The sequence below is a fragment of the Poeciliopsis prolifica genome, unplaced genomic scaffold (assembly GCF_027474105.1).
Source record: "Poeciliopsis prolifica strain line A6 unplaced genomic scaffold, Auburn_PproV2 SCAFFOLD024, whole genome shotgun sequence".
Classification (NCBI taxonomy): Eukaryota; Metazoa; Chordata; class Actinopteri; order Cyprinodontiformes; family Poeciliidae; genus Poeciliopsis; species Poeciliopsis prolifica.
In genome coordinates, this window is record NW_026562399.1 from 4,895,165 (window position 1) to 4,915,050 (window position 19,886).

The following is a 19,886-nucleotide window of genomic DNA, read 5'->3' on the forward strand; positions in this document are numbered from 1 at the left end:
TCTTCGGCTGCGTTCGACTGCATCTTGGGACATTTGTCGAGTATCAATGACATGTATTGAGTAAACAAGTAGCCAGGTTCACATTTGAATAGACTCTGACCTGTAACTTCAAAAGAAGTCAAATGTTATTTGTTTCACTGCTAAGATTAATGTGGATCAAGCGATATGTCTTGCTTTTCTCTCCTTATTTTCCAACATTTTAATTAATGTTAAATGTTTTGTTCAATATTTTGGCTTCTCAAAAAAATATATAAATACACATGTTTCCGCCCGGTTTCGAACCGGGGACCTTTCGCGTGTTAGGCGAACGTGATAACCACTACACTACGGAAACTCTGTCACTGTGCTCTCTGGCTGTCAGATCAATAGAGAACAACACTGTATTGCACCAGCGGGTGGATCTGGCAGGCTCAAATGTGTCACATGAACAGTTGACTTCAGGTCACTCCTCGTTAGTATAGTGGTGAGTATCCCCGCCTGTCACGCGGGAGACCGGGGTTCGATTCCCCGACGGGGAGGCTACATATTTTTTGCCATATTGTAAACATGTTGCAATATAGACAAAAGCAAATTAATAACCCTTGTTTTAACTTTCTTTGGAATAGTCTGAGTACTCCTGACTACAGTGAATGCTTAGTCTCACATGTGTATTTTTATTGCTAACAGACACTAAATTCAAATTTCTGCGTTATTCAATCCAATGTTTCTGTAGTGCATGGTAAAAATGGTGAATAGGAAAAATGATTAATCTATTACTACTATAAGCAAAAAATTTAACTAAAAGTAAAATGATGTTTCCGCCCGGTTTCGAACCGGGGACCTTTCGCGTGTGAGGCGAACGTGATAACCACTACACTACGGAAACTTGCTATGGACACACTTCATTCAACTGGGTAACCATCAGATGCTCAGTTCACAATATTTAAAAATAATGGCATAAAGTCATCATTGCTTATCACTACCTATGTGGGTAATTGTGGTAAAAAATATAGTTTTCTCCTTCAGAAAACTTCAAAGCAGCAGTCTCAAAACCAGACCAGGCTGGTAATTGCAGCACCCCTGTCACTCCTACATCAGGTGAATAAATCCACATCTGCATGAATTTGATGTGTTCACAGAATACTAAGTTTCACATTTTTTCCCACAGTTTCTTCGAAGTGTCCTGTACCGGTATCTCCAGAGTTGCTTGCTCTCAAAATTCCATGAAGACCGGAACCCGTTTTGGGTCTCGGTGAGTATATTGTTTCAAGAATAAAGGAAAGAGGAAGGCCAAGGAGGAGCATCCTGCTGGGCGTCTGCATGTTCTGCCACAGGACTCTGAAACAAGGCCCAAAAAGTCCCCATGTCCACACTGGGTTTCCTGGTATAAATGGGAAATACATTTACTGCCCTGCAAAGGTTCTGTCCCTGTACCAGACCCAGGGAATGAAAGGGGAAATGACCTGGGGGAGTTTTGTCAATCCTCTTTTTATGGGACTGAAAAGGAGAGGTGGGCTGCCAGAAAGGGCATATAATTGCAGATAATTTTTCAATTTATATTGCAAAATGTGTTGGAAAATTTCTTTCCATCTTTGCCTTACATTAATACTTGTATTCAATTCTGTACATATGTTTAAATAAGTAAAATAAATGGTTTAATTTCAACGATGTGGTCATTTTTAAATAACATTTTTTAATATAAATCAGCACCCTTATAATAACATTAAAATAAAAAGGAAACTGTGACTAAACTATGATGCATGAAAGAGTTACATGTAAAAACAAACATACTCCACATTAAAGCACCTTATAAGCTAATTCATTTATTAATAACCAACAAAAAATGTGAGAAAACTGAAAAATACATTGATATATTCAGATGGACATGCAAATGCAAAGTATAATTAAAGGATGGCAAAAACATTATTGTGCAGTTAATTTGCATTCTTGATTTGCTTTCCATGTAGTAAGACATATTACCTGAAATGTAAAATATAAGTAAGGCACCATTTCTTTGTGAAATGACGACACAGGTTCGCTATGACCAAGAATCGAACCAGGATCCTCTGGATTTTAGGCTTTCGGTTCCCTGACGGGGAGGATTCATGTATTTTGCCATATTGTAAACATGTTGCGATATAGACAAACGGAGGAGTTGCGGCCTTTCATTCAAAAGGCTTAGTTTGCCTTGTTTTAACTTTCTTTGGCATAGTCTGAGTACTACTGACTGCAGTGAATGCTTGGTCTCTCACATGTGTATCTTTCTTGCTAGGAAACTAACAGTTGCCTGTTAGTTTCAAGGCGTAGGTGCTTATAATTGTAAGCTAATAAAAACATGAGCGGTGTGAAAACGTCCACAGTTTGTTTCTGCGTAATTTAATCCAATGTTTTTGTAGTGTATGGTGAAAATGGTGAATAGGAAAAGTGGTTAATCCATAACTACTTTAAATAAAAAGTAAATGATGAACTAAAAAAAAAACGATGTTTCCGCCCGGTTTCGAACCGGGGACCTTTCGCGTGTTAGGCGAACGTGATAACCACTACACTACGGAAACCCTCATACTGCTGTAGACATGCGCATAGGTCCAAGTAGGCGGTGCAACTAGACAGCGCTAGAATGAATTATATTAGTGTTTTTATCGTTTTACCATAGTATGGAATGATGCTGCTTAAAACCACAGGAAAGATCACTGAAGATCTCAGTGTCTGCGTCTGGAAACAGCTGCACATGCTGCAGTTTTGGGAAACTGGTGTCAGCAACTATGGATCCAACACTTTCCAGTTTGACAAAACATCAATTTCAATACAGCCGAACGTAAAAAACTTTTATCAAAACACATGAATTTTTCAAAACTGCTGCGTTTCCATTAAGCCAATTAATTTTTGTAAATCCCATTTGCACAACTTTATGGTCAATGGAAATGCAGCTACAAGTCCATGGGGGTTAAAACTTGATGAAGCCTCAGTCTCACATGCTCAAACAAACACAGAGCTTTATCTGAAATCAGCAAACACAGCATATAGGAAGCTTGCTTGTTTTTTCTATCAACAGTAAAATCAAACTGAAGGAACAACACATTTAAAACACAAAAATTGAAAACATGTCAACTGCAAACTGCAGCTCTTCTTCAGCATATCTGGTCCGTGTGAATGATTCTGCTTGAGTCCTGATTATACACTCAGATATTCCGTGTTTTCCATTATACATCTGCAACCCAAGAAAACAGACCTTTTCAAAACAAAATCATCCCTGTCCTTTTACCCCCATCTGGACAAATGTTGCTTTAAGACACAGACAGAGTCTGACTCATCAGAAGTAAAACATAAAATCCCAGACTGGATCCGGATGTTTTTATAGTTCTGTCTTTGTGAAGAGGCCGTTTGTGTCTAGTCCAGAGTGTAGATGTTCTCCTGCACTGGTCTCCTCATGCGGATCTCGTAGATGATGTGAGGAGGCTCATCTGAAGACAAACTGGGGGGAAGAGAAGAAAAACTGGTCACAATGTAGGTCAGAGACTTTTGGTGTTCCATCAGGATGAGCTCTGATCCTCTGGTGTTTTAAAGATTAATCAGAACTACTAACTCTGTCTGGTAGGTAGTAGACTGGTTACTCACCATCCTGTCTTTAAACCGCCTCTGTAGATCCTACCTGCATCAAAAGCCAAAGGAAAAATAAACAACTAACTGGAGTACAGTTGACTTCCTAATGCTGTATTGTCCCGTTTTCTTCTTAATATACATTTTCTCTTAATGTCAAATCATAAAATGTTCTAAAAATATTTCCTGTCATTTATATGCTGATGATATTCTGCTGTTCATTCAGACTTTCCGAAATCTATAAATGATCTAATCTTTGGGATTGACAGAAATTCATTTTGTAAATCATAAGCTCAATTTATTTAGTTTTTCTTAGGAATATACTTAGGTTGGTTTAGAACCAACATTTGTATATTTGGAATTGTTCAGATTCCTTTGGTAACTTTCAAGAACCAAACCACCTGTTGCCACACACACCTGTTGCCACACACGACCCTTCTAGGAGAATTCGGGTTTTGGACCTCAGAAAGCCACGACATTTACGTCAATAAAGTCGTTTTGGATCCGCTTGGAAAGTTTGGAAATCAGAACTTCGAAGGCTGCAATAATTATCTACAACCAAATGCTAACAAAACAGAAACCATGATTTTCACTCCTGGTGTCAAAATCCATGTTATCAAGCAGCATTTCAATTTGTTTGTCACTCTTGATTTATATCCCTCTATATATAAATCTGTAAACTGTTTGGTTTCTGTCAGTTCTGTCAAGATCCAAGAGCACAAAACACATTGTTGCTAAAAGGTGCTATACAAATAAAATTTGACTGATTGATAGCAATCATGCTAGTGTAGCACCTGTCTGTTTCTGGTGTCGCTTGACTATTTTTGCGATGATCATGTTTGTCTGCTTGTAAGGAAAGCCGGATCTGGACATGCACACATTTCAAAAGCAGAAAAATAAGAGTGAAGTCCCGTGGACCAAAGCTCTGTGACGTACGTTTGAAGGCCAGGAAGAGGAAAACTGCAGCGACGATCAGCAAAACGCTGAGGGACAGCGAGAGGACGGGAGCATTGATCTGAAGAGACAGGGACGGTAGAGGATCCTCCACCTGAAACACACAAGACTGTCAGTCATGTAGGCAGATCAGTTCACTCTCAGGTTGATCTGTAAGGCTCCACAACAGGGCAACACTTTTACTGTTTCTGGAAATAATTTCAGACTGAACGCCAAAGCTGCAGCAGAAGGTCATAAAAAGCTGCATAGTATTAAAGCAGACATGTTGAGGATCCTTACAGTGATGGCGTCAGAGCGCAGCAGCGTGGAGTTCCTCCTCAGCAGGTCCAGCTGGGACGACAGCAGGGTTTTCCAGTTTACTAGCAGGAGACAGAGGAAGACAACGTTGATACCCAGAGACAGGATCTGCTCAGCCTCACGGCCCTCGTGGACCTACTGACCTGTGGTGGTCGGCTCCGTGGAGACCTCAGTGGCCCTCGCCTCTGTGACTCTGCTGGTTGTCATCGCCGCGGTTGTGGTTGTTTGAGGAGGGTTGGTGGACGGAGCTGAGAGACAGACAATGTTAGCTGGGTTCAGAAAAAGAGTTTCCGCTGAACCTGAAGTCAGGTAGTCTGACGAAACTGAAAACTAGTTTGATTTGACATTTACTCGTTTTCAAGGCTGTTTTCTCTCCTGATAGTCTGGTAGATTCGGTTCAGCTGGAGATCAAAAATGCAACATTTAGTTGTTTTCAGTCTGTTTTAAGCCTGGCGGGTGACCAGGCTTTACTTGCCTCCCCACCACGCTGTTTATTAAACACCAGCAACAATGACAATGAAAACGGGTTTATAGTTGACTTATTGAACTGAACTCATGATGGATCTGACCTTTGACCACTCTGAGGTTCATGATCATCTTCTTGTCGTTGAACAGGCCGTCGACGTCGACCCTGCAGCAGTACGGCCCACTGTCTGTCCGACGCACATTCAGGATATCCAGGTCCATCTGTCCATCCAGGATGTCCCCCGTCAGCTGATATCTGTCGTCCACCTGAAGGGTCAAGGTCAGGTTCAGGTCATTAGCTGTTGGAAAAAGGTTGAGCTGGTTTAGAACGCTCTTACAGGTAACTGCTGCTTTCACAAAGGAAGCACAGCTCGCAAAGGTGATGCTGAAAAAGTCAACAGGTCAGTCATTTCTTTATTTCTTCCCTTAGCGTTTGCATGGGTGTCTGATTGGGGCTGGAATGGAAACCAAAGGAAGACGACAGACCTTGGAGATTTCTCCGTTCTCGTCTGTCTGCACCAGGATGCTGTTGCACCAGAAGGTCCCGCAGCCTCGACCCCAACAGACCCGACTCAGGCCGAATCGCTTCACGGAGTACTGACAGGACAGAGAGGCCACGCCCCCTTCCGTCACTTTAAAACAGGACGCAGACATCGGCGGTCCACCTCGAGAACACAAAGGTCAGAAAACAGATTTTATATTTTCATACCGGTTTGATAAGGAGACGTTCAGGAGCAGACAGTTTCTCGGGTTTCAAGGTTTTATCAGGTGTTCAGTTATATTTACACTGTGAAACATCCTAATTAATGTCTCTGGTAGCCTTCCTTTTATCCTTTACAGTGAGCTAGCTGGTTCAGTTTTAATTGTGAGAAAGAGCTAAATTTTCCAGCATGGTTGTCGTCCCAAATGGAAGAAAAGCCAAAGACGTCTGGTTTATCAGTCTGAGTCGCCGTGATTTCTGTTCATCGTTCTGAATGCATTATTCTCCCTTTGAGGCTACTATGGAGTAAAGAGTGCACTGCTGCAGTAGTTCATGCTAAAGGAGCCCCAACCAGTCTATATGACACCATGCTTTAGATCCTGGAAATACAGAAAACAATAACCAAGAGTTTGCTTAAACACAAATTAGTTGAATCCCTGAGATACTACATTTAAAACATGACCAGGGAAACAAGTCAGAGAGGTAGAAAACATCCTCAGAGATAATAAAGGCTTTAAGCAGAGTCAGATTAGCTAGTGATGAAACAACAAACTCAAAACAAAGAAGCTGTTAGCGAAACAAAGAGAAAGCCTGATTGAGAGCGGAGGGTTGGTTCTGTTGGGACGTGCAGGTCTCACCTGACAGGACGAAGATGACGGCGATGAAGGCCAGAGGTGATGGATGTGACGCTGCAGCCATCCTGTCAACCAAAGAGTGTTTTTGCTGCATGTTTGGATGAGAAGTGAACAGTGAGACTCTGTGACGGAGGTTTGGGGGTCACTGAGGGAGGGGCGACACACACTGCGTCTGTTTGTGTCAGTTTGGATGGACGATGACGACGTTTGTAGCCTCAAATTGGGAACAATAATGATTTTACTTTTGCCTCAAAAAGATTCCAGATCATCCTGAATTTGGAAGATTTAACAGGGCTGATGTCATCCACCTGTTTGACTATTTAAAACATGGCATCTTTATTAGAACTAGACTTTATTTTTTTGAGGAATATGAGCTGATAATTATTTTTTGAAAATTAGTTTTTCTGAAATAGAAAATGTCGGCGGGTACGTTTGAGATGAAAATGAATCCAAACACAGATTTTAATGTCTACTTCACCGAGGACGTCTGCAGCGAGTGTACAGTGAAGAAAACTGAAAACAGAAAGACTTTGTTTCACTGTAAGACACACACTGTGGAGACGTCGCAGTCACACAGAGGACTCCTTTATTCCCATTAGATGTTACCGTCAGACTCTTTCTCCTTAAACTGAGACGCCAAAATCCTTTTTAAATCTGCTTTTAAACCTAGTTTTTCTAAATAGGGTCAACGGGAATAATCATTAATGTTTGATGATGATTAACACAAAATAAATCAAATGTGTCCAATCACAGGAATCCCTGAAAAAAATCCAAGGAAACTCAAATGAGATGGCAGAAGGAACCTTGGGGTGAATCTGAGGCAGGTGGAGGTGAGCAGCAGGAATCTAGTTACCTGGGAACACCAGCAGCAATGGTCTGGTTTAGTGAGAAACAAGAGGCAATGAGGACATCTAGGGGTTGCAGTATGTTACTGCAAGGACCAAAGTTAACCAATCAGACCATTAGTTCCCAAAAACAAACAAATGAAATCACATGTGAGGTCAGTGCAGCTCTCCTGGACCACGCACAGGGAGTACAATGGACCCGACTCTTTGGACTGCAGGAAAGTGTTTTAAAAAATATAAATAAAAGTTTTTACTCCTCAAACTGGGAAAATGCTAAAACTGTCTGAATCTATGGCAGCTGCTACCAGCTTCTACATATAATCAATGAAGGAAAACATAACATTGTGTTTAATATTTTTATTATAGTCCACATATCACCATTAAATGATCATAAAAATGTTCCATTTGAAACACATTTCCCTCTTAAATGTTAAAATCACAGTCATTGAAGTTTCCCGGCCACATTGTTGCAATAAAGAAAGATAGACAACATCTCAGATAATTTCATTATAAACCTTTCATAAAACATTGAAACATTAACCTCTTTCCAAAAAACAAAGCAGAAATTACTGTAAACCCTAAACCCACAAAATAGTAATAATTATGAATAGTAATATTTAGTTTTATGCTTCATTCAACCCAGAGCAGAAATGAGAAGAAACTTAGAATCTAAAGAAACTTTTATTACTTTATCCAGATAAACTACTCTCTACTTTAGATCAGCATTTAGCATTAAACTTTTAACATTAGAGCAAAACCTGGAGAAACTCCTGTTAGTTTGAAAAACTTGAACAAATTTGAAAAGTGCCACCCAGTTTTATCAGAAAAAGAATCCAGAGAAATCGTTAAACATAAGGAACCAATATGTAGTTTTATACTTTTACTTTTCTATTAGTTTATCCAGAGAAACTCCTATAAGTTCATAAATTGCAAATCTTTGTTTTTCTTTTTCTTTTCTTTTGTTTGTATTTCCTCTAGTTTATGTAAAGCCCTTTGAATTGCCTTGTTGCTGAAAATATGCTATGTAAATAAAATTACCTTACCTAATGGTGATTAAAAGATTAAAATATATTAGATAATTAAAGATTCCTTCTTCTATATAAAGATTAAAATGCAAACAGAAATAGTTTTTTAACCGGACAGAACAGCAGCTCTCAGTCGTCTTTCTATGAAGATTAAACCCAACAGCACCAAGAAAGACGCTGATCTGAGACAAAGATGAAAACGTCATAACTATCAAACGTCCATTAGTTTGGTTCCTTTGCAGGAACCATGCTTGGTTCTGGTTCGTCTGAATTCACCAGGGTAGAATTTTACTCCAGGAAAAGGTTCTGCTAGGGAGGCGACAGTTTTTCATACCCACAATTAGTTGAACATTTTGGCCTAAATAATTTGTCTGTTCACTTAAAAATGGCTGTTTGCAGTGGCGGTTTCTGATATGGACGACATAGAAACCATGTGTGGGGGGCAGTAGGAGCGTTCTCCCTACGCTGATTGTTTTAAAATTATGATCTTAAATTATTCAGTTTGAATGTATCTTTATGAACATAATCACTAAAAATAAAATGTTGGTGTTTAGCCCTGCTGCTGAGACAGAGGCTGAGGCTGCACTGAGAGTTGGGTTTGTAGGAAAAACATGATTATTAATGATTAGTGAAGTTAAGTATTCCATAATGAAGGTGATGAAATATTAATCATTCTAGAATTCAACCACTGCCTCAAATCTTCTTCACCTTTGTCAGCAGATCTGAGATATTTTGAGGAGGTCTGTCCTCAGGCCTGTTGTTAAAGACCAGGAATCTATTGCTCTCTTTCTCAGTCAGGAATTGCTGAACCTCTTGCATCATTTCCTGGATGTCTGGTTCTGTCTGGTTCTGTCTGGGTGAAGAGAATCATGGTGCGTTTTAAGGCCTTGTTCTGAAATATTGATTCAAAGTCCTGTATAGTTGTTTTGATTTGATCTGCACTGATGTCCTTCAGTCTGATGACCAATAGGAAGACATGAAGAGCTGTGCTGGGGAATCTGATGTAGTTTAGAGTGGTGTTTATCTTTCCTTCTGTGATGAATTCTGAGAACTCTGGAGTATTGATGATTTTCACCTCCAAGTTCTCCCCTTCCGTCTCAACTTAATGTGATTCTGTGAAGAGAGTAAGAGGATATTATTGGTGAACAGGATCAGACTTTCACAATGGGAATTGAGCTCAGAAAATGTTTGGTTGGGGAATATAAAATAAGACTAAAACAGGAAAGTCAAGGAGGAGGGCTGCTCTCCTCCAAGGAGGAACTTTGTGGAAAAGGTGAAGCTTGGTGTTAGCAAGCGTTTAGGCGCCCCAGAAAGGTTCCCATGGGAAACTGAAGGATTTCTCAAACATGCATGAAGGAATCAAGACAACACTTCAAGTATACTTAGTCTATCATTCACAACATTTTCACCCAAAAAGTCCTGAGCTGTTTATTGTTAACAATAAACGTCACTTTATTCAGTCTGACTTTAAATGTTCTCACTACGGATATTCTGGTCAGTTGTTTTTGCCTAAATACTAAGATTTTGTGAATCAGCTGATATTGAGTTTTGATCCAATAGTTCAGAAATACATCTAGAAAATGGACGAAGTAGCTTGATGATGGGTTTGCCTAGTTTTTGGATATTTAATTATGTGATCCGGTTTGTATAGAAATTAATATTAACACTGGATAAATAAATAAAATTTAAAAAATTCCCTTCTCACCCACCGCGGGTGTTCTTATCCTCTGAGCTCGGGTCCTCTACCAGAGGCCTGGGAGCTTGAGGGTTCTGCGCAGTATCTTGGCTGTGCCAAGGACTGCACATTTCTGGGCTGAGATGTCTGATGTTGTTCCTGGGATCTGTTGTAGCCACTGCTCCAGTTTGGGGGTTACTGCCCCGAGGGCCCCGATGACCACAGGCACCACTGTGGTCCTCACCTTCCAGGCCCTCTCCAGTTCTTCCCTGAGGCCCTGGTATTTCTCCAGTTTCTCGTGCTCCTTTTTCCTGATGTTGCAATCACTTGGTATTGCTACATCTACCACAACGGCTTTCCTCTGATGTTTATCCACTACGACAATGTCTGGTTGGTTCGCCATTACCATTTTGTCTGTCTGGATCTGGAAGTCCCACAGGATCTTAGCTCTGGTGTTCTCTACCACCTTTGGGGGTGTTTCCCACTTTGATCTCGGGGTTTCCAGTCCATATTCTGCACAGATGTTTCTGTACACTATGCCTGCCACTTGGTTATGTTGTTCCATGTACGCTTTCCCTGCCAGTATCTTGCACCCTGCTGTTATGTGCTGGACTGTCTCAGGGGCCTCCTTGCACAACCTACACCTTGGGTCTTGTCTGGTGTGGTAGATCTGGGCCTCTATTGCTCTGGTGTTTAGGGCCTGTTCCTGGGCGGCCAGGATGAGGGCCTCTGTGCTGTCCTTGAGTCCAGCTTTTTCCAGCCATTGGTAGGATTTACTGATATCAGCCACTTGGGTTATTTGCTGGTGGTACATCCCATGTAGGGGCTTGTCCTCCCATGATGGTATCTCTGGCACCTCAACCTCCGTTCCCTGTTGTCTGAGACATTCACTGAGCACATTGTCTGTTGAGGCTTTGTCCCTGATGTATTTATGGATCTTAGTTGTTTCGTCCTGGACAGTGGTTCTCATACTCACTAGTCCTCTGCCTCCTTCCTTGCGGCTCGTGTACAGTCTCAGGGTGCTGGATTTGGGATGGAACCCTCCATGCATGGTTAGTAGCTTTCTGGTCTTAATATCTGTGGCTTTTATCTCCTCCTTTGGCCAGCTGATTATTCCAGCAGGGTATCTGATTACTGGCAGGGCATAGCTGTTTATCGCACGGATTTTGTTCTTGCCATTGAGCTGGCTTCTCAGGACTTGCCTTATTCGTTGGAGGTATTTAGCTGTGGCTCCTTTCCTTGTGACCTCATCGAGGTTGTCATTTGCTAGTGGTATACCTAGATACTTGTAACTGTCCGCTATGTCTGCTATTTTTTCTTCTGGGAGTGAGAAATGGGTTTCCTTTATTTTCATGACTATTTATAAGCCCACTTATTAAACTGACAGGGCCCACCTGTGAAGTGAAAACTATTTCAGGTGACGACCTCTTGAAGCTCATCAAGAGGATGCAGAGTCTGTGCAAAGCAGTCACAGCAAAAGGTTGCAACTTTGAAGAAACTACAATATAAGGCGTATTTCAGTTGTTTTACACTTTTTTGTTTAGTACATTTTTCCACATGTGTTAATTCATAGTTTGATGCCTCCAGTGTGAATCTACAATGTCAGTAGTCATGAAAATAAAGGAAACTCATTAAATGAAAAGGCGTGTCAAAACTTTTGGTTCTTTTTCAGGGAGGCATAAGAGAGCCTGAAGATCCAAAGCTTGGTAGCAGGACTTTGCATCCAGCCAAATTCTTGGTTAGGAACATCCAGAACTTCAGTTTAATTTTCTGAAACATTGAGATCCACCAGGTGATGGTTGTTATTAATTTCAGGTTTCAGACACAAGTTGATCTAAACATGCATGCTGCATCTCACGAGTATTTGTTATTTTTCTGCTTTTTATGTTTTACTTCTTCAGTGGGTTCAATGTTGTCTTGCTAAGAACCTTGTTGTGGAGAGTTTGTTCGTTCTGGAGGAACATTTTTTCAACTTGGTGTAGCAATGATCATTTCATCATTTCATCATAAACATTCAGATTCAGTATGTCAGAAGTTTCAGATTCTTTTGATGAATTTTTTTGTTGGGGATTTTTAAAGACATGAGTTTAATTTTAGCACAAGTTACCTGAAAAATAAAAGACTTGCTCCCCATATAAGGCGTTTCCAGTGGTGGTGGTTTCCTCTCCACAGCTTCCAGTAAGAACCAGTTTGAGTTCTGTAACTGCAACACAGTGTGTTAGATTTATGTTTAATACAGTCGGTTTTAAAATCCTTTATATTGTGTTTGAGGATGTGGAAACTCACCGTCCACTTTATTAAGTACCCCTTAAAAGTAGGGATGAAAAATTATGTTGTTTTTTCACTATGATGAAAATTTCTTGTTATGAGAAAATTAATTGAATATGACATTCATAAATTATGTATTATTTTTACTGACTCCAAACACCAAAATAGTGTTTGTGATGTTTAGAGGTTTTTCTACTCTTGATTTCCTAAATAGGAATCAATAAAATGTATTTTGTTCACCTGTTACTATTTTTAAAATTCCTCCTTCTGTTTTTATTTTCCAGAATTCCAGTTTTTCTATTTCAGCAACATTTATTAACACATAAAAAATAATAATAAGTTTTTTTGACCAGATAACAATCTCACTAAGATCTATAATTTCTTTTTCAAGATGAACCTAATTGTTTGAAAGTATCAGTCTTTACATTTGTGCACTGACATACGTTTAGTTTTGGAAGCATAAAATAATGTTTTCCGGAGTAAATATTTTAATAAAACATGGTTGACTATTAACAGCAGTTCCTATTAATATTACTCTCGTCCTCACTGAGTTTTACAAAGGGTGTAATCACTGTGTGAATTAAGGTAATTTAACAAATTAACAGCTAAAGAGGTTCACAGTTACCATTCAATATTCACAGAATATTGAATATTGTAGAACTATTCAATATTCTCCACAGAATATTGAATAATTCTACAAGGTCTTTAAAAGCATTTTGTCGTTTTGTTTAAAGAACCGTGTAAAACTAAGAATTTTACATTTTTCACATTTTATGAAAATGCTTTTTAAAGTTTATCTCAACACCAAAATGTGTCTCAAGAGAAAACCTGTAAACAGTATAATGTAGCCAGGCGTTTGCCTTCCTATGCTAATCTCCCTTCAGTTCTCAGTCTGCGATTTCTCCCATTGAAATGGATTCCTCAGGCCAATTAGCAAACAGGAGAAGTTTTGAAGGATGATTTTCTACGTTGTTTGTGAATTGTAGTTTGCCTATAGTTTTAGCGACAAAGTAAAAGAAGCCTTTCAGTCCTTGTTGGTCACGCTTCGTAATATTCAAATCAATCAAATTTCATTTGTATAGCACATTTCAGCTACAAGGCATTTCAAAGTGCTTTACATCACACAAAACAAAGTCATGCAACATAGAATAAAATACCAATTGGGTTTTTTGTTGGGTTTTTTTTCCCTATTCTTTTTGTCACGGAATTTAAGCGCCTGTTACCGCTGGACTCCGCCGTCCATTCAAACACGGGTATTTGCCGGGCCCCGTTGCCCACAACAGGAAAAGGCCTGTTAACACTTCTCTCGTCACAGTGGAGGACACTTGCTTACAATCTTCAGGAAGTGATTGTATGTAATTTCTGATTCACTTCCTGAAGCTAATAATCTTTTCATTTCATTATGAAAAGTGAAACTAGTAGTTATTGACACTGTTTTCAAACAAATAAGATCCTCAGAGGCCTGATCTTTCTTATCCTGATGATCATTTTCATCACTACTAAATAAATGCTTTGAATGGCTGAAGAAAACCAATTAAATGCTTCTGAGTTTTGTTAAAAACTAAAAGATGGTTATAGACTGTTAGATGGATGCTGTGTTGCATGAAGTCAGTAATGCAGTTTATTTGTGTCTTACCAGGGTAATGCATCCAAAGAGGACGCTCCACTTTCAGAGGACCCTGCCATCCTCGCCACTTCTTCACCGAGTCATTAGCTTCATCAAGGGTTTGAAATTCCTCACGATATGTCACATCATCTTTCTTACAGTATGTGAGAAAATCTTCTGGTTTATCAAAATTAAGCTTCAGCACCTGGTGAAAAGAAAGAAGCTCATCAAGATGAGCAACATGCTTCTTACTGAACATGAGGAAAAGTTTAATAGTTTATTTTTCAACAAAACCACAGTTAACCAAAAACCTCAAGTCTTTTGTATTTCGGTCATGTTGCTTCTTAGACTGTAACTTAACCAACAGTCCATCAGCTGCTGGTTCAGTTTATGGTTTTCTCCCACGCTGACTACAACCTAACTGGTCTCCATGCTGGTGCTGTAAAACCTCCAAAGACACAAGCCAATCAGTCTAAAAGCCTTTCTGCACTGGCCGGCCCAGTTGTACTCTGGCCCTGGTTTTGTTTGCACTGAGCAGTGTTGCCTCAAAGTGGGCTGGGTCTGTCATATGAAGCATTATGCAAAAGCTGCCAACGCCATCTCTCTAGAAATGACAGAACAGTTTTTCATTCCTTGTCCTGTCCAACTCCTTCCATACATGCATGTCAGTGAGGAAGTTGGGGGGAAAGAAGGTTTACTTTTCACCAGACATGCTCCCGTCGGCTTTTTGCTGCCAATACTCATCCCGATACCCAATCATATGAATTTGCTTTTGATTTTCATTTAAGTATAAAAGTTAATGGCTATTTCATCTGGCGAAAGTAAACTAAGGTGATTGTGAAATCACCTTAGTTTAGACAAAATCGCATAAAAACAATCTTGCAGGCACAATTCAGCAACTATTCAGTCAAAAGACCAGAAACACCTTTAATATTATTGTATTAAATGTCGTATTAAATGTCAATAATATTTAATACATTGAAAACAATAAGGCTCCCAACAGCCTGAATTATACAGAAAGTCTACTAAAGAGCTTCCAGAGAGCAGGGCCAGCGGTTTTGTCTCTCACTGAGTGGTGTAATCATGCAGAACACAGGGAGGAGGACGAGGAGCTCAATGTTTTTTCACAGATTGTCTGCCTCAAGTTTTAATACATATGTTAAATTGTTTTTTGTTTTTTAACTTATATACTGTTATCATTACTAATACACTAACGCAGATCAACAGCAAGCCAAACTCACTTTTCATGAGCCAGGAAACCGAGCGTCTTCCTCCTTTATTACAATCTTCTTGACAGCTTACAACTCTGTACAGTTGTTTGAAAAGCTCAATGAAAGCACTGAGTGAAAAGCCATTTATTTCATAGGTGTGAGTAAAGATTTAAGACACAAGAAGTGAAGTTGCCACATAGATAAGCAGGCTTTCTTGACTGCTACTGCTTCTGCTACCCATAATGCATTGTGACCTCTGAATTCACCAAATAAAATACAGATGAACCTGTAAGAAGTTTTTAAACTAAATTACCATATTTTTAAGCAAGAAGTGTTATATAAATAAATCACTAAACTATTAAGAACTATTTCAAACTTTTAGCCTGGGGCAGAAAAAGTTACATTGGTTGATTCTGTCGGCTAAAGAAATTTTTTGCCATTTGTTTTTCAGTTGTCATGTGACAACCAACCCTGAAGAGCAGTGGTGCCCAACCTTTTTGAGACCAGCAGCTGAACTGAATCTAGTCTAGCAGGTTAGTCTGTGAGGGCACCTGTTGATCCTCCACATGCAGGGCCAAGCAACATTGTCCCAAACATAAAACTGGTAACTCTCCTCACGTCTGGCTTCCATCTGCACTTCATCAAATTCATACCTGTGAAAACATCAGCAAAGAAAATCATGGACAAAAACTAAAGTACAGTTTGTTGATTTGTCATTTGGTGTCAAGTTGTCACTTCCTGTTTCCACCTGTTAGTCGTGTCCTTAACCAGTACAAATTTTGTGTTTTCTATGGTATCTAATAGTAATTATATTGGTTACGCAGTAGTTCAATGAGTATTACTGGTGTATAGCAAAAGGTCCTGGTTTGAATCCAATCTTTGTGGAATATGCATGTTCTGTTGACTGGGTTCTCTAAAGGAAATACTTAAATCCTTTTTAAGGTGAAACACTGAGACAATCAATGAATTAAAATGTATTTCTATTATTATTTTATTCAATGATTAAAGACGAATAAAAAGACCAATTGTGACTCTCGCTAATCGAGAGTGAAGAAAAGAGAGTACATTTCTTTTAACATAGCACGAAATGTGATATTAATGTTTCTCAAGAGACACAGATGCAGTGTGAAGAGAAAATGTATGGAGTACTGATCCTGCTAAAAAACTGAAATAAGTGGTTTGATAAAGTCACTGTTAGGTATTTTCCTCGAACCTACAATAAAATAACCAGACAACGTATATGAATTAAACATGGTCAGGCTTCTGCAGAAGGAGAAGTCTCCATCAACAGCTCCTCCAAGCTGTTCATAGAGCGTTCTGATCTGCTTTCACATGAGCTGCCTCTTTATTGTCAAAGAAAAACAGTCACATGGGGCAGTCAGGAAACAACAGAGGTCGTAAAGCATTTAACACAAACAGACCAACAACTCAGTTCCAGGTGTGATATCTGATCTACCATCTGAGCCCAGTTCAGCTCTAGGTCAAACTATAAATTAAGGAATTGAGCAGTGAGCACAAGAAGAATTTAAGGTCTGAGAACCATAAAGTTTTACTACCTCGCATGAAGACAGTCGTAACCTCCAGGTCAGCCCATACACACATAAGGAAGAGAACACTTTAACAAAATGATAATATCAAAATCTCTAACAGTCACTAATGTGGCAAATTTTGCATCCAAAGAACTTTTCTAAAGTTATACTGTGTGCCTGGTATGGTTTAGTTTAGTATCTTATTTTGTATTAGTTTTACTTATTATTTCTATTTCTTCTTTTTTTTTTTTTATCACATTCTGTATTTGTTTTCAGAAAAAAAACTTGACTTTTTTATCATATTGATGCATTTTCTCCGTTAGTATTTACTCTTCACATTTTCTCCACCCCGTTCTGGGGATTGATTCAACTGATATTAAACGGTATAATAATTTATTTACATCTTTTACGTATCAGGAGTTTCCAGAAACACATGAATGATCCTAAATAAAAGTATTTTAATTAAATAAAAATAAAAACAATTGCATAAGCGCTACGTATTGTTAGACGTGATATGTTACAGGATTTTTATTTGTGAGGCATTTTCTGAATTGTTGAGGTAAAAAAATGCTGATTTTTAAATGTAAAACTTCAATGCAGAAGGTTTCTCTGTTCTTACCGGTGATTATCACACATGGCCTCTGACCTCCAGATAAAACGTCCATCTCTGTAGACACAGATGGCGTTCGGGTCGTCTTTCAGTCGAGGATATTCTGAAAACTTCCCATTTAAGTCTGGACTGTGAACCAGAACAACATACACCACTTCCTGTAGATGCAGATCAGTCCGTAAAACCCGGAAGACCGGATCAGCTCCAGAACAAATCTGTGGAAAAGATTTTTTTAAATAGAACTCACCATTTATATAAATTAACTTAGTTTTTTATTTATGCCAACACCTAAAAGTTGGAAACTGTGCAGAGATGATCCAGATGATCCAACTCAAAATAGTGTGGAGAAAAATGGCCAGTGAAACACTCCCACAGGGAGCCGAGTAGAAGAGCTAGATCCATTAGAGCCAGTGGAAAAGGGACAATGGGTAAAGTGAGAGGTGTTACCTGCTCTTTGTAGGCCTCCAGCACCTCCTGCAGGGGGAAGGTGAAGCGGAAGGAGCCCAGCCGGGACGTCTCCTTGAAGGCTGGAGACGTGGCAAACTTCCACAGGAAGTTTTGCTGCTCATGAGCCACCATCCCCCGCTCTGAGGAACTGTTCTCCCGGAGCCTGTTCTCTGCGTCATTGATCTCATCTGGTCCCACAGCCAGACTCCACCATATCAGGGGTTTTCCACGTGGATCCTTGAAGCCCCATCCCTCCTGATCCCACTTAGCCCTGATCCTGAAGTTTCATGTTTCAGACGACTCACATGGAACTCTGGTTTAGGATAATTTGGTATGTTTGGTTTGCCCAGGTAATTGTCTGGAACTCCAGGTTGCATTTTTAGGTCTTCCAGCTTCAAATGTTGATGAGGGAAAATCTTTTTATTTTTATCCATGGTGCAGCGTGGGATGAATGGAAAACCAGACGATTTGTCAAGAATGTCAGGATCTACTTTCTCTGACCAGTTTCAGTTCAGACAGAACCCAGTGAGTCAATCAGCTCTGGCCTGCAGAATAAACAGAAGACCCTCAGTGTCTATTGCAATATATGATTACTAAAGAATAAGTGTAAAGAATAGCTGAATATAAACACACAACTCTTAGAGCAGCACCATTCGAGAGCAGGTGAGAAACATTGAGAATTTCTTTACTCTCACTGCTCAGTTCTCACTCTTTCTGTGAGTCCCATAAATATATGAGTAATAATAATAGAAGTGACACCTGTAAGAGAAGCAGCATCAAACTTATTAAAGATATTATTTTATGCTAAATTATTATTATGGGTTTGTTTGTAGTATTTGGTTCATTTGTTTTTGTTAAAAATTGTATTAAAATATTATTAGCAAAAATATCTGCTTCTGTAACCGAACAAATACATAAAATTAAGGAAGTATAAGACTTCTCATATTAGGAACATCCATCCATCCATTATCTGTTCACCTTATCCCTAACTGGGTCAGCAGTTGCTGGTGCCTATTTCCAGCTGCATTCCGAGCGAGAAGCGGGGTCACCCGGTGACCTGGACAGGTCGCCAGTCTGTCGCAGGGCAACATCGAAACAAACAGGACAAACAACCATGCACACACACACTCACACCTAGGGAGAATTTGGGAAGTCCAATTAACCTGACAGTCATGTGTTTGGACTGTGGGAGGAAGCCAGAGAACCCGGAGAGGACCCAGCATGCACAGGGAGAACATGCAAACTCCGTGCAGAAATCGAATCCAGGAATTTCTTACTGCCTGGCAACAATGCTACCAACTGCACCACTGTGCAGCCCATATTAGGAACATTGAACGCAAAATGATTTATCATTTAACATATTATTTGCCAAGTTATGCTAAAATATGGAGTTGCAGACAAAAACTTCAGAACAGCTTGCAAGAGGCTCTAACCTAAATGCAGAGCTCTGAAATGGAAGTTCAATTCATGCATAAATCCAGTTTCTTTGATATATGTATGTGTGAGTGAGAGGGGAGTTGCGGGGGTTCTGTATTAGAGAGAGTTTGTGTGCAGCCTTTGAACTTTTTTCTGGTGTTTAAATGCTTTTATAATTAAACCCATAAGACAGTGGTGTAAGTTCAGATTTAATAATTTACACATTAAGCAGTACACAGTAAGCTTAATGCTTGCTGCTTTCTGGTCCACAATACATAAGCCACCTGGAAATATAAACAAACTTAAAGTATCGCTTTCTAATGAAGGGGTCAATTTAGGAAAAGTCATAAAATTTCAAGTTGGAAAAAGCACCAGCTAAACATGGTAGTGGGTCACTTATGATCTGCAAGGCAACACAAGGGTTAAATAAGTAGAGAAACATATTTATGTATTGCATTCTAGCTTGTTGCTTTCTGGTCTACAATACATAAGCCTACATATGTATTGAAGGCTTATTAAAACTGTCATAGAATCCCAAACAAATACTCAACCGTATAATTTTAGCCTGACCAGGTCAGAATTTAATTTCTGGTTGGGCTCAGTCTGTTCATATTATCTCTGGGAAAT

General features: G+C 39.5%; 2 protein-coding genes and 4 non-coding genes across 7 annotated transcripts; 1 reads left to right on the top strand and 5 right to left on the bottom strand.

The window, feature by feature from the left end:
* Nucleotides 1-261: 261 nt before the first annotated feature.
* Nucleotides 262-334, bottom strand: trnav-aac (transfer RNA valine (anticodon AAC)). Its single transcript has one exon. It is a non-coding gene; the product is annotated as a tRNA-Val (tRNA).
* A 112-nt stretch (nt 335-446) lies between these two features.
* On the top strand, nt 447-518 carry trnad-guc (transfer RNA aspartic acid (anticodon GUC)). Its single transcript has one exon. It is a non-coding gene; the product is annotated as a tRNA-Asp (tRNA).
* A 274-nt stretch (nt 519-792) lies between these two features.
* Nucleotides 793-865, bottom strand: trnav-cac (transfer RNA valine (anticodon CAC)). The gene has a single exon. It is a non-coding gene; the product is annotated as a tRNA-Val (tRNA).
* Nucleotides 866-1,819: 954 nt separating this feature from the next.
* timd4 (T cell immunoglobulin and mucin domain containing 4) lies at nt 1,820-6,709 on the bottom strand. 2 transcript variants are annotated; one of them, XM_055046871.1, is made up of 8 exons: nt 6,631-6,709; nt 5,779-5,957; nt 5,397-5,559; nt 4,971-5,075; nt 4,810-4,889; nt 4,513-4,624; nt 3,595-3,624; nt 1,820-3,451 (listed from the first exon to the last, which is right to left on the bottom strand). In XM_055046871.1, exons 1-7 carry the CDS (start codon nt 6,689-6,691, stop codon nt 3,605-3,607), a joined length of 720 nt encoding a protein of 239 aa, XP_054902846.1. In that variant the 5' UTR covers nt 6,692-6,709; the 3' UTR covers nt 1,820-3,451; nt 3,595-3,604. The 2 variants fall into 2 exon arrangements, with proteins under 2 accessions (XP_054902846.1, XP_054902845.1); XM_055046870.1 differs by having other exon boundaries at nt 3,595-3,628.
* trnav-aac (transfer RNA valine (anticodon AAC)) lies at nt 2,462-2,534 on the bottom strand. Its single transcript has one exon. It is a non-coding gene; the product is annotated as a tRNA-Val (tRNA).
* A 9,074-nt stretch (nt 6,710-15,783) lies between the features above and the next one.
* LOC129370509 (uncharacterized) lies at nt 15,784-18,377 on the bottom strand. The gene is made up of 4 exons (XM_055046553.1): nt 18,109-18,377; nt 17,844-18,058; nt 17,406-17,611; nt 15,784-15,910 (listed from the first exon to the last, which is right to left on the bottom strand). Exons 1-4 carry the CDS (start codon nt 18,275-18,277, stop codon nt 15,784-15,786), a joined length of 717 nt encoding a protein of 238 aa, XP_054902528.1. The 5' UTR covers nt 18,278-18,377.
* Between the last annotated feature and the right edge of the window lie 1,509 nt (nt 18,378-19,886).